This window comes from Chiloscyllium punctatum, chromosome 8, assembly GCF_047496795.1.
Source record: "Chiloscyllium punctatum isolate Juve2018m chromosome 8, sChiPun1.3, whole genome shotgun sequence".
NCBI lineage: Eukaryota > Metazoa > Chordata > Chondrichthyes > Orectolobiformes > Hemiscylliidae > Chiloscyllium > Chiloscyllium punctatum.
The window spans coordinates 53,706,665-53,720,493 of record NC_092746.1 but is presented as its reverse complement, the minus strand read 5'-3'; the positions used below and the strand labels follow the sequence as shown (position 1 = coordinate 53,720,493).

The window sequence follows — 13,829 nt, the reverse complement described above, 5'->3', positions numbered from 1 at the left end:
CTGCCCAGCCCAGCTGACCAGTCTGTTGATATCCTCCTGCTTTCCACATTTAAGATAAAATAACTCCTCAAAATGAAGGGGCTTCAGCAGTGGGCTGTATGGAACTCCACTGAAAGCAGGCTTCCAATCACAGAAATAAAAATCTGAAGTTTAACCAATAAATGATCCAGTGTGGGGAGTGCTGGAGCATGTAACCTTTCATTTAACTTAGAATATTGTTGTGTTCTAACATTGAATGCAAGTTCAATGTTACATGAGTCTAATTATCTTTGTTAGTGCTTCATCCAAGCCAGGTTGAAGTTATATAATTACAGTGTCATAGCCTAGCAGTTCCATGTGATTGAGTCTGTTATAGGTGCTGTGTATATCTTCAAAATGAGTAGTTTAACATAAATTTATTACCATTAATAATTAAAGTGCACAAAATGAAATGAAAGGTAGAAATAATTGGCAAGTCAAGCAGCACAAATGGAGCAAAACAGGGTTAATATTTCTATCAATAATCTGTTGTGAGAACAAATGATAGTCTTACTGTAATTCATAGAAATCCTTTTCCTGTAGTCTGCAAGTGGTTGAGTTATAGTATAAACTGAGTTTCCAAGTACGTATTAAAGTTTTTTTAAACTTTAAATAATACTGAGCGCAGCAAAAATGTTTAGCTACGAAGTAGCAGATTTCCAGTGCATTCATCTGCAAATTGAGGATTTCTTTTCATCCACATCTAACTTAAAAACTGAAGTCTATATTTTTCTTTTTAATATCCTAACTCTCACTTACTTTCATCCATCCATTATCTGCTCATTGCTTTCTGAAAACAAATGTAAGTAATGCATAAATTTAAAATTCTTATCCTTTTTTACTCATTCCTCAGTTGCTTCTCTCCCTATCTCTGTCATCTTCTCCCCTCAATAACCTTGCAAGATATCTGTTGTCCTCCAGTTCTGACCTCATGAGCATCCCCAGTTTCCCTTGCTCCATCGTTCATAGCTCTGCCTTTAGTTACCAAAACCTTGACCTCTGGAATTCTTTCCCTAAATCTCTGTTCCTTTGTCTCTCTTTCTTCTTTAGTCACTTCTTGAAATTTCCTGTACCAAGGTTGAGCTCATCCGCATTAATATCCCTTTCTGTGGCTTAGTATTAGATGTTGTTCAATTATACTCCTGTTGAAAAGGATGCTTTATGACTTTAAAGGCACTACATAAGTAGAAAGTGTTGTAATGATTCACAACCTCTTACTGTTGCCAAACATATGACCTTCCATGATGAACTATGTTTTTGAAGATGCAGTCATATTATCTGTCTCAAAATCCAAGATGCATCTTCTCATGGTTCTTGTTACCATCTTCTTCAGAGACTGTCATTTTGGGTTGAAAACTTGGTAACTATTTCTAATGGTGATTTGGAGATGCCGGTGTTGGACTGGGGTGTACAAAGTTAAAAATCACACAACACCAGGTTATAGTCCAACAGGTTTAATTGGAAGCACTGGCTTTCGGAGAACCGCTCCTTCATCAGGTGGTTGTGGATTACACATTTGTAAGACACAGAATTCATCGCAAAAGTTTACAGTGTGATGTAACTGAAATTATACATTGAAAAGCACTTTAATTATTTGTTGAGTCTTTCATCTTTTAGAATGACCAACATTCAACCTCAGACCTTCAGGTGACCATCCTCCAAGGTGGACTTCTGGACAGGCAGCAGCAGCGGAAAGTGTCCAAGCAGAGGCTGATAGCTAAATTCCGTACCCATAGGGAGGGCCTCAATGGGGACCTTGGGTTGATGTCACACTACAGGTGACCACCATTGCACTACACACACACACACACACACACACACACACACACACACACACACACACACACACACACACACACACACAGACACAGACATGCACACAGACAGTCACACACACTCCCACATGCATCCTCCCACAGACCTAGACCACTTTACACTCACATACACACATATACACTCTCTCACAGACACTCACAACCCCCCACCCCAGACACACGGGCACACACACTCTTACAGACACACACATTCCCACATGCATCCTCTCACAGACTTCAACACTTTGCACGCACACACACACACTCTCACACTCACAACCCACCACCCCAGACAAACAGAGAGACAGACACACACGCACACGTATGTTTGTGAGATGAATTTGTACTTTGCTCAAAAACTGCATGAATCCATGGAAGACTCTGTTAACTCACTTTTTAGATTAGAATGAATCTAAACATTATGGCACAGACAGGGAACACAGGGGGCTAACGCCTTCAACATTTTAACATCTTATCTGGCTGACACCAATTCTTACAGTTAACCTGAGAATGTAACTTCTAAAAAAAAGGTTTTGTGATTTACGTATGAAAGAAGTGAAGCTATCATGGTCATTTGAACAGATGAGAGACTCAACAAACAATCAGGATATTTTTCAATGTATAATTTCAGTTACATTACACTTAAACTTTTGCTGTTAATTCTGTGTCTTACAATTGTGTCCTCCACAACCACCTGATGAAGGAGCAGCGCTCCGAAAGCTAGTGCTTCCAATTAAACCTGTTGGACTATAACCTGGTGTTGTGTGATTTTTAACTTTATTTCTAATGAAAACTAGACATTTGCAGGAGTGAGCCAAAGCTGGTATTAATAACTGTATATAACCACTAGCTATAAACTAGGGCTCATATGTGGTGCTTGTAATCAAGTGACTATCGAAATGTTCTAAGGCTTCGATCTATCTTGTCTTCCCTGTTGCGTGAGTTTCCACTGAATGAATGATGGAAGTTTCCAATCGAATGTGGCACTGGGATCCTGATGGAAAGTATGAGACATTACAAATATAAAACAGAACAGCTGTAGAAAAATAGAACAAATTTTGCTTAACGCTATGCAGTGGCTCATGATAAATGTGTATGTTTCAGGATGAAGCATCCAGAAACAGTACTAAAAGTTTAACTTTTTCAATTATGGCAAGAGTAGTGATTGTTCATTGATCAAACATGGGTATTGTTACTGATTTAATTTTCCTATTTTCATAGGGGGAAAAGCCCAGCACAGGCAGAACTATGTTACTTGAACAAAGCTAAATGGCTAGAAATGTATGGTGTGGACATGCATACTGTCAAGGTAATCTTAAAAAGAGTCATTTTTTAAAAATAAAGTATTTTTATTTATTTGTGGATTGTCTTAACACACCTCTTCTGTCTTTCCTAGGGAAGAGATGGCTATGAATATTCCCTTGGCTTGACACCAACAGGCATACTAATCTTTGAAGGATCAAACAAAATAGGCCTATTCTTTTGGTAAAGCATGTTATTTTTATCACATTTTAGTATTTGAAAAACAAAACACTAACAAATTGTTTATGTTCTCTGACCACCTTCTTTATATCATTCAGGCCGAAAATTACACAGCTGGATTTCAAGAAAAACAAATTAACACTTGTTGTTGTGGAGGATGATGAACAAGTAAGTAGCACATCTTCTGGGTGGTCTCAGGCAGATGCAGGAATCAGGTTGGGGCAATACACTAGAAGACCACTGTTACTTCTGGTTCTGACTTTGTTGAATCCAGTCCAGATTAATGCTGTCTTCTGCTAATGTACAGAAGAACTGAAGATTTTCAAGGGCTGAAGTTCATTTTCAGAGTTAATAGCCTACCACACAAAGTTGGTCTTTCAGTTATGGATCTGAAGATACCAAATTCTTAATGCATATTTGTACTTTGTACAAATTAAGTTCTTTCCAGTGCAGCCTTGGGTTCAGTGTTGCTGTTTTGAAACTTCATCCGGGGTGTGGATTGATTCACTACCCTGGACCTAGTTGCTCCTCTGTGATCTGAATTTGATGCGTATATTTTCTACACATGTATTTCTTTTCTCACTCTGTAGCTGGAATGAATGAATGTTTGGTTAAACAAGGTCTGAGTCTACGTGCTTTATTCCCCTCAAGTCAAGATACAGAACTATTCTCAGATCACTTATTTTCATCTGTATTACATGTTTAATCTAAAATAATGAAAAACCTATACTACTTTGTTTGGCATATAACTCACTTTCTAATTACGTATTCCTGCAACTGACCTTCCTTTTGATGCCTGACTGCTTTTGTAGCCTTTCCATTTTGAACAAAAGGCATTTTTTTCTCATTGTCTCAGCCTGTATCTTCTACCTTTGACAAATAGATATCTAAAGACATTTGAACATAACAGGTGGTTAGGTATTTTTTGAATACCCAGACAAACTATTGTTTGGTCTTATAGCGAAAACAACTAAATTTTGTCTCAGTACTTTTGCTTAAGCTTGAGAATATACTTTGCTTTCAAAAGTCAAAAAGCATTGTATGAAGAAATGATCCAAAATCATAAGCCATGACACCCTACAAGACTGCTTCATGTTGTTTCTAAACTGATTGTCACAATTACATGCTGTTGTGAATGAGATCCCAATTTTATTGATAGGCTGAAAATAATCTCATTGCTCAGTTGCTGGGATCAGTGTTGGCATTAGAGTTTCACAAATAAACCAACAAATAATATTCAGAAGGGTCTGTCAGCTTTAATGGCCTAGATTTTGTGGTTAGCAATGATCAGTGAGGTAGTTGTTCACACAATTACAATTGCTGGCACAGTAGTTATGCACTTTTGCAATGAAGTTTCAATAATTAGAGATTTTAAACAGTACAATAAATTAAATATTTCATTAAAGAATCCTTGCCATGAAATGTAGTGTTTGAACCAGGATATATAAATTAGTATGTTAATTCAATTCCAAATCATGACCAGAAAACAAAATACTGTACAAAGTGGAGAAAGAAGATGGGATTGTGAGAGAGATTCAAGAACAATTAAAACAAAATCCATTCAATTTTTTCTGAAAACTCCACTGAAAACTACCATCTTAACGAATGCGACCCTACAATTGTACAGAGGTGGTGTTTGGCTCGAATTAAAACTTACCATAACACTTTAAAATGGAAAGATTTTTTTAAATGGAAAGCCCTAACATTTCCTGGTATGTTTAGGAGTAACCAGTAGGTACTTGGGTGAATTCCATGTATGTAATTAAGTAAGTTTCTCCATGGGGTACCATTGGAGTAAAACTTCTGATGGGCCGGGTAAGCAAGCAAATTTCTGATTTCCGTGTTTAGTTGTAAGAAGTTGCTATTTAACTTGCATGTTAATTACAGACTGCTTTTAGCCTCATTATTATTTTTACTGCAATTTCTAGGCCAATGCATTTTATTTATTAGAAACAGTTTGTCATAAAAATCGCCATTCTTAACATCTCTCAATTTTTCCACCTCAATCAAAGGGTAGAGAGCAAGAGCACACATTTGTTTTCCGATTAGATAATTCCAGAGCATGTAAACATTTGTGGAGATGTGCTGTGGAGAATCATGCATTTTTCAGACTACGAGCTCCTACTCAAACTAAAGAGGGACGATCAGATTTCATGCGTCTGGGATCTCGCTTTAGATTCAGGTATCACTGTTGCAATTTAATTGTGTTTTGATTATTTATGCCTGCTTAAATCCTAGTTATGTAACTGTATGCCAATACTTATTCCAGTGGTCGAACCGAATATGAAGCAACACATAAAAGTAGGTTGCGTCGTACAAGTACATTTGAAAGGCGCCCTAGCAAACGCTATCCTTCACGACGGCATTCCATGATTAAAGGTACTATTTGTGTCTTATAGAGTTTTTCTAACTTTTTTTCTGGCAAGTTGATGTGTGTTACCAGTACACCATTGTTGGCACTGGCTAGTTCTTACTTTAATCCCATGTGGATATGTACTACATAAAGCTACAAATTTACCAAAATACACTTCAAGTTTAGTCTCACTTGAGGTTCCCACTTGCTCCATTATGTTAACTTTCTGTTTCCTATTTCTTGTGGTTAGGAAGTAAAATTTCGAATTAGTATTTAACTGGAAGCTGTTATAAACTTTGTCTATGCCTGCTTTGAATTGGATTGAGACTACTTTCTTTGTAAAGGGAAGGACTATTTTTTCTTTTCCACACCAGTTTTCTTACCTGGCTTCATCCCCAACATATATTTGGTGGGAAATGTGTTCTAGTATAACTACAAAAGCTTATATCCGTTCCCCTGGAACTGGTCACTATCTGCACAACTTGCAATATTAGCGAAGAGACCTGTGCAGGTAGCAATACGTGATGGTTTTGGGCCCTGTGAAGTGTCCATAAAGAACCATTTGAAATAGCAGTTGGTGTCTCTTTCATTCATCTGTCAATTGTAAGTATCCTACTCAAAACACATTGTGGGTTGAATTAGTATTATGTAGTGTAACCAGCTGATGAGTAAATATACTAAATAATCATAGCGATCTTGAGTGGAGACATTTTTCCCATCACCTTGTCTCATTAAATTAAGGAATTAGGCATAATGGGGCAGTACCTAATTCACTGCCCAATTACTCACCTTTAGCTGATTATTGATGTTTTAACACTTGCTAAACTTGGACACCATGCAGAGTTATCATTGTTTCTCACAAGGCTTTGCTGATGGTGCTGAGCATATGAAACTTGGTGTTAATTTCTTTGGTGTAAATGGAAAGCAAGAAATTCTTTGTATCATTTATGTATTTTTTCTGTTTAAATAAAATGTCAATCGGACAGATTTTCAATGCAGGAACATTGTTTGTGTTAGTGCATACATGAAGTCTTAATAAAACATAGTTTTATCACTGAAAGATATCAATTTTATGTAAGAATATGCTGCAGAAACAAGAAACAAACTGAGTTTGTTTCACTGTTGTTTAAACATTCTTCTTCTGAAATTACATCTTGAGAAAGAAGAGAAGCCTGTTAAGTGCAATAATTTGTTTATCTTTACAGGTCCAAGTGCCATGAAATATGGACACCCCAGGTTTGAATTACTTTTTCTTCTTTATGGTTAAGTTGCATGAATGTTTGCCAAATGCTATTAACTTTTGACAGATTAGTATCATTTTGCAGTAACTATTTATAGTTTGCAGAAGTTTTAAATTATTTATGCATTTTGAGAGATAAAAAGCAAACAAAAATTAAATTGAAATGATCAATTATTGCATGCATCTGAAAACATTTTAAGACATAACTCTATGTGGAATTAAGTAGAATTAGCACATAACTTGCAAAGAATTCCTGGTGTATTTATATAGTTAGATTATTGCTGCCAATACAAGTTAAAGTCAGAAGTCACCTGACGAAGGAGCAGCGCTCCGAAAGCTTGTGATTTCAAATAAACTTGATTGCTGGGTCTCTTGCTAAGATATCATTGATAGTCACAGGTGAGGTGCCAGAAGTCTGGAGGTTGGCTAATGTGGTGCCACTCTAAGAAGGGTGGTAAGGGCAAGCCAGGGAACTATAGACCAGTGAGCTTGACCTCGGTGGTGGGCAAGTTGTTGGAGGGAATCCTGAGGGACAGGATGTACATGTATTTGCAAAGGCAAGGACTGATTAGGGATAATCAACATGGCTTTGTGCGTGGGAAATCATGTCTCACAAACTTGATTGAGTTTTTAGAAGAAGTAACAAAGAGGATTGATGAGGGCAGAGCGGTAGATGTGATCTATATGGACTTCAGTAAGGCATTCAACAAGGTTCCCCGTGGGAGACTGGTTAGCAAGGTTAAATCTCACGGAATCAAGGGAGAACTAGCCATTTGGATACAGAATTAGCTCAAAGGTCGAAGACAGAGGATAGTGGTGGAGTGCTGTTTGTCAGGCAGGATGCCTGTGACCAATGAAGTGCCACAAGGGTCGGTGCTGGGTCCTCTATTTTTTGTCATTTACATAAATGATTTGGATACAAACATAAGAGGTACAGTTAGTAAGTTTGCAGATGACAGCAAAATTGGAGGTGTAGTGGACAGCGAAGAAGGTTACCTCAGATGACAACAGGATCTTGATCAGATGGGCCAATGGGCCGACAATTGGCAGATGGAGTTTACTTTGGATAAATGTGAGGTGCTGCATTTTGGGAAAGCAAATCTTAGCAGGACCTATACACTTAATGGTAAGGTCCTAGTGAATGTTGCTGAACAAAGAGACCTTGGAGTGTAGGTTCATAGCTCCTTGAAAGTGGAGTCACAGGTAGATAGGATAGTGAAGAAGGCGTTTAATATGCTTTCTTTTATTGGTCAGCGTATTGAGTACAGGAGTTGGGAGGTCATGTTGCAGCTGTGCAAGACATTGGTTAGGCCACATTTGGAATATTGCATGCAATTGTGGTCTCCTTCCTATCGGAAAGATGTTGTGAAACTTGAAAGGATTCAGAACAGATTTACAAGGATGTTGCCAGGGTTGGAGGATTTGAGCTATGGGGAGAGGCTGAACAGGCTGGGGCTGTTTTCCCTGGATCATCGGAGGCTGAGGGGTGACCTTTTAGAGGTTTACCAAATCATGAGGGGCATGGATAGGATAAATAGACAAAGTCTTTTCCTTGGAGTTGGGGAGTTCAGAACTAGAGGGCAGAGGTTAGGATGAGCGGGAAAGATATAAAAGAGACCTATGGGACAACCTTTTCATGCAGAGGGTGGTACGTGTATGGCATGAGCTGCCAGAGGAAGTGGTGAAGGCTGGTACAATTGCAACATTTGAAAGGCATTTGGATGGGTATATAGAGTCAGAGAGATGAATAGCATCGAAATAGACCCTTCGGTCCAACGCGTCCATGCCGACCAGATATCCCAACCAATCTAGTCCCACCTGCCAGCACCCTGCCCACATCCCTCCAAACCCTTCCTATTCAGCGTTTGGAGGGATGTGGACTGGGTGCTGGTAGGGGGGACTAGATTGGTTGGGATATCTGATCGGCTTGGATGGGTTGGACCGAAGGGTCTGTTTCCATGCTGTACATCTCTATGACTCTATAAACCTGTTGGACTATAACCTGGTGTCGTGTGACTTCTGACTTTGCCCATCCCTGTCCAACACTGGCCCCACCACATCAATACAAAGTTAGGTGAGACAGTAAGTTGGGAGGAGTGTAAAAAGAGTTTGCAAAGTGATCCAGCAGCTTAGGTTAGTGGAAAACAGGAGACAGATGGAGTATAATGTTTAGGACAATCCGGCTATTCACTTAGCTGAGAAGAATAGAAGTATAGTTTATTTTTTTTATAGGCTTGAAAGTTTTAAATGTTTTTGTTCAAAGAGATTTGGGTGTTCTCATAAAAGAAACGCAGAAAGTAAACATGTAGGTACAATCAGTAGTTAAGGCTAATGACATGTTGACCTTCGTTATAAGGGATTTAGAATGCAAGAATAAAAAAAAGACTTAAGACAGTTACACAGAATTTTGAAGGATATTCAAACCATTAATTCCAATTAGGCAATGCCTGTCATTATGTTTCACTCAACCCCACTCCTATCTTTCTTCATTTAAATATGCCATTGCAATCTCTTGTTACTTTCTTCCTGAAATGCTTGTCTAGCTTCTGCTTAAACACATCAGTATTATCATCTAGTACCTATGGTAGTGAATTCATAGTCTTATATCGAAGATACGGACTTCAATCATTAAGTTGGTTTTCTTTCCACAGACACCACCAGATCTGCTGAGTTTTTTCAGCAATTTCTCTTTTTGTTATTCATTATTTTCTTAAATGGCACATTATCGAGGGCTGTTTGAATATCCAAATAAATTACATCTACTGCATTAACATTGTTTGACAGAGTAACAGCGTAGACAATTGGTAAGCTTGCTTGAGCAAAATTTTCCCTTTAATGCTGGTTATTGATTGTTCTTTTCTTATCTCTAGATGTTCTTCTATTCCTTATGTAGTACAGCTTCCATTATTTTCCTTCCACCAAAGTATTTACATAATTCTTTGGACATGTTTTGCCCTTTTCTCAAATATCAGAATTATATTAGCTACTTGCAAGTCCTTTTGTTTTTTCTAACATTTTCTAATTAATAAATATGAATGGTAATACTTCTGTTCTCTCTTTCCCATGTAAAATTCGTGGATGCAGTCCATACAGGATAAGTTCCTAATCTCACTGAATTTCTGTCGTTAGTTCATTGCATCCCCTCTCTCTTGCACTTATTTCATTGCTCATTAAATGTTTATTTGTTCTATCTCCCGATAAATACCAGAGCAAAATAATTGTTTAATATTTCTACATGCTTCTCTATCCTTGCCAATCGTTATCCTGTCCATCTGTTAATGCTCCTACTGTCATCACAGCCATCATTTCATTGATGTGCCTGCAAAATATTTTACTCTTTTGTTTCCTATTATACGATGATGTAATATCATTGTCCTTCTTCGTCTTCCTGATTTTATTTTACTTCTCTTCTAATCTTTTGGCATTTTCTCTTATTGTATGCTCCTGTGCTGCCTATATAGTTAAGGTATACCTCATTCCAGACCTTTAGTTATCCCTTCGTGCATCCATGAAGTCACAGTTTGTTCTTTTGTTTCAGTGGAATGTATTCTCCTGGAAGCTGTTCGACATTATTTCAATGTTTATATAATTGTCCTCAAAGTTTGTGAGAAGATTTGCAGCTGGGGTGCTTGTTGTTATGGTTCTGTTCGCCGAGCTGGGAATTTGTGTTGCAGACGTTTCGTCCCCTGTCTAGGTGACATCCTCAGTGCTTGGGAGCCTCCTGTGATGTTTCCTCCGGCATTTATAGTGATTTGTGTCTGCCACTTCCGGTTGTCAGTTCCAGCTGTCTGCTGCAGTGGCCGGTATATTGGGTCCAGGTCGATGTGCTTATTGATTGAATCTGTGGATGAGTGCCATGCCTCTAGGAATTCCCTGGCTGTTCTCTGTTTGGCTTGTCCTATAATAGTAGTGTTGTCCCAGTCAAACTCATGTTGCTTGTCATCTGGGTGTGTGGCTACTAAGGATAGCTGGTCGTGTCGTATAATTGTCCTACATATTTGTTTTGCATATTTTGTTACACATTAAAAATCTTTAAGTTCTACTCACGGCCCTACCAAACTCAGCATTCCTGCAAACTCTTAACTGGCTCTTAATTGTACAAATTTATACCATGATCACAATTGCCTCAATCTGCTTTTGATCTGGTTTTCATTGATAAATTCAAAGGCAAATATTTCGTTGTTGGGTTAGAATGGAGATTTGTGCATATAGCAACTCCATTCCCTTATCCCCTTTCCCATCTTCTGCCAATTAATATCAAGTTAGGTAAGTTCCCCAAGAATAAAAATATCATACAGAATAATGACAAATTCTCTAATTTACTTGTATGTTTCCTTCTCTGCCTCCCTTTCACTGTAAAATTCTCTGTAGATCATATCTATTAGTCTGACTGATCCTTTGTTGTCTACTTTCTCTATAAATGTAGATTCTGTTTTTATCCAACTGATAGCTGCATTTAATTTTTTCTACTGAAATTATGTTATCACAAGTAAGTATAGCTACTCCATCTTTGCTTTCCTTCAACTTTTCTAAGTATACTGTGAAATATTTAAACCTCAGCTTTCTTTCTTTCTGTAGCCATATCTCAGTAATCCGTATTATATCTAGTTCCTTGTGTTTAATGATTGCATCCATCACCCCAATTTTATTACAGACACTGCGCATTGCAAACAAACATTTTAATACATTTTTAGTAGAGTTTCTTTTCATTGTCAGCCTGGGTTTATATTGAGTCAGGATAGCTTGGGAGTCCTTTAAAAATGGCAGATAAGCACCAATTTCAAGATTTCTGACTGCAATTCTGGGCCCTTGATTCTTAAGAGGATCTTTTCAGCGTGCAGGCTGATCAGATTTCAGGCCTTCACCACAACTCCTGATCTGGCCGGCTCCATTATGGAGATAGACATTGTGTACTCTATGATTTTCATGGGGTCAATCAAACTTTGTAAGAAGTTGTGGTTCCTGCGTGTTAGAGGGGTAGCAAACCACAGTCTGCATGAGGGAAACTTTGAAAGACTAGTTCAAAAGAACATCATTATGTAAGACTATATCCAGCCTGATACTCTGCCTGCTTTCAAGCCACTGTCTAATCGCCTTTTTAGACTTTGGCTCCGTAACTCCCCCTGCCATCAATGTTTCTATCTTACTTGGTCTTTTTCTATGTTGTCTGTCCTTGTTTACATATAGACTTGTTCAATTTCTTATGAATTGGGCTTTGGTGAGACCTCACCTCAAGCTCTCTACATAGTTTTGGTTTCCATTTATGGAGAAGTACAACGAGGGTTCTTCATGTTGATTCCTGATTTGAGAAAGTTGTCGTATGATGAGGGGCTGAATAAATTTTGCCAATACTGTGTGGAATTTGAGTCTGAGGTTATCACATTTGAACATCCAAGATTCTGAAAGGGCTTGACAGCAAAGACACGAAGCACAACTTCAGAGTTCCAGGAATGAAGGGTTTGTCATATCAGGACCAGTTGAGGACTCTGGGTTTAGAAGTATGATGATGGGTGGAATCCCATTGAAACTTGCAGAATACTGAGAGGCCTGGATACAGTGTACATGGAGCAGATGTTTCCACTAGTAGGAAAAATTAGGATCCAAGGGCACGGTCTCAGAGTGAAGGGATGGCCCTTTCAATCTGAGACGAGGAGGAATGTTTTCAGCCAGAAAGTAGTGAATTTGTGGATTCATTGCTATAGAGACTATTGAGTGTCTTTAACATGGAAATAAGTAGGTTCTTGATTCGTTAAGGTAACAAGGTTTATGGGGAGGAGGCAGGAGAATAGGTTTGAGAAACATATTAGCCATAATATGGTGGAGCAGTTTGGATGGACTTAGTTCTGCACCTGCATCTTATAGGTCATCAGGTAAGTTGAGAATAAATGCCTTCATTGAATGTTATGAATATTTGGAATTCTCTCCCATGAATGTTGTTGATCCTTTAATTAATATGTTCAATACTGGGCAAGATGGAGTATTGTTTGCTTGACAACCAAGGGATATTGGGAGTGGACAAAAAGTGGAGTTCCAGTAGAACTAACTGGCAGAGCAGACTCCAAGAGCCATGTGATCTATTCCTTCTATTTCTAATGGTTTATTTTACAGCACCCACTGGAAGTGATACTGTGGTTTAAAAGCATCAGGAAAATTATTTTGTGGAAATTAATTCTGATAGTTCTACAATACACTTGTTTGTTTTATTCACTTGTGGGGCATGGGTGGCATGGGCGGCCAGCATTTACTGCACGTGAGAAGTAGTAGTGAGCTGCGTTCTTGAGCCACTGCAGTCCAGGAGTAGGTTGACCCACAGTGTCCCAAGGGAAAGAATTCTGGGATTTTGACCCAGTGACAGTGAAGGAACAGCAATATATTTCCAGTGAAGATTGGTTGTCTATTTCTTGTGCTTTCCATTTTTATTTCAAATTATTAGAATTAATTTTGCTTTCATGCTTTTATTTATTTAACCTATTTTCTTTTTCATCAGTTCACAGAACAATGCAGGAATTTGTGGATACCAGGTAAAAATATGATTAACTATACATGTTGCAAATAACTAGTTTATTTGTTTTAGTATAAACTAGTTAGTTTTAGGAATTAAAGTTTTATTGTAAAGAAAATGATAAATACAATTGAAGCACTGGGAAGTCTATTATATGTAAAAGGTTGTGGGTCATCTTACTTTAAAAGATTAATGTTGTTAGATGAATCTGCACTGCATCTCACCTTAAAATCTATCTGATAGATTTGCTGTCACCATCCTCTTTCTCGGTAAGGATCTAAATAGCTTGCTTGGTCTATTGTGGAAGAGGAAAGCTACTTGACTATCTAAGAGGAAGGGGCTTATGCCTTAAGAAAGAGGCAGTTTATTTCCCGAAAGCAACCAGGTACAAATTACATTGATATTATAGGCATTGTTACT

General features: G+C 38.1%; 1 protein-coding gene across 2 annotated transcripts in view; it reads left to right on the top strand.

Moving 5' to 3' along the window:
• Positions 1-13,829, top strand: part of LOC140480568 (band 4.1-like protein 4B) — a 380,420-nt gene that overhangs the window by 203,720 nt on the left and 162,871 nt on the right. For both annotated transcript variants that reach the window (XM_072575571.1, XM_072575572.1), the window contains exons 8-14: positions 3,054-3,141; positions 3,229-3,317; positions 3,413-3,482; positions 5,327-5,496; positions 5,584-5,693; positions 6,873-6,903; positions 13,395-13,428. In XM_072575571.1, the coding sequence (XP_072431672.1) occupies positions 3,054-3,141; positions 3,229-3,317; positions 3,413-3,482; positions 5,327-5,496; positions 5,584-5,693; positions 6,873-6,903; positions 13,395-13,428 (592 nt within the window). The remainder of the gene's footprint in view (positions 1-3,053; positions 3,142-3,228; positions 3,318-3,412; positions 3,483-5,326; positions 5,497-5,583; positions 5,694-6,872; positions 6,904-13,394; positions 13,429-13,829) is intronic.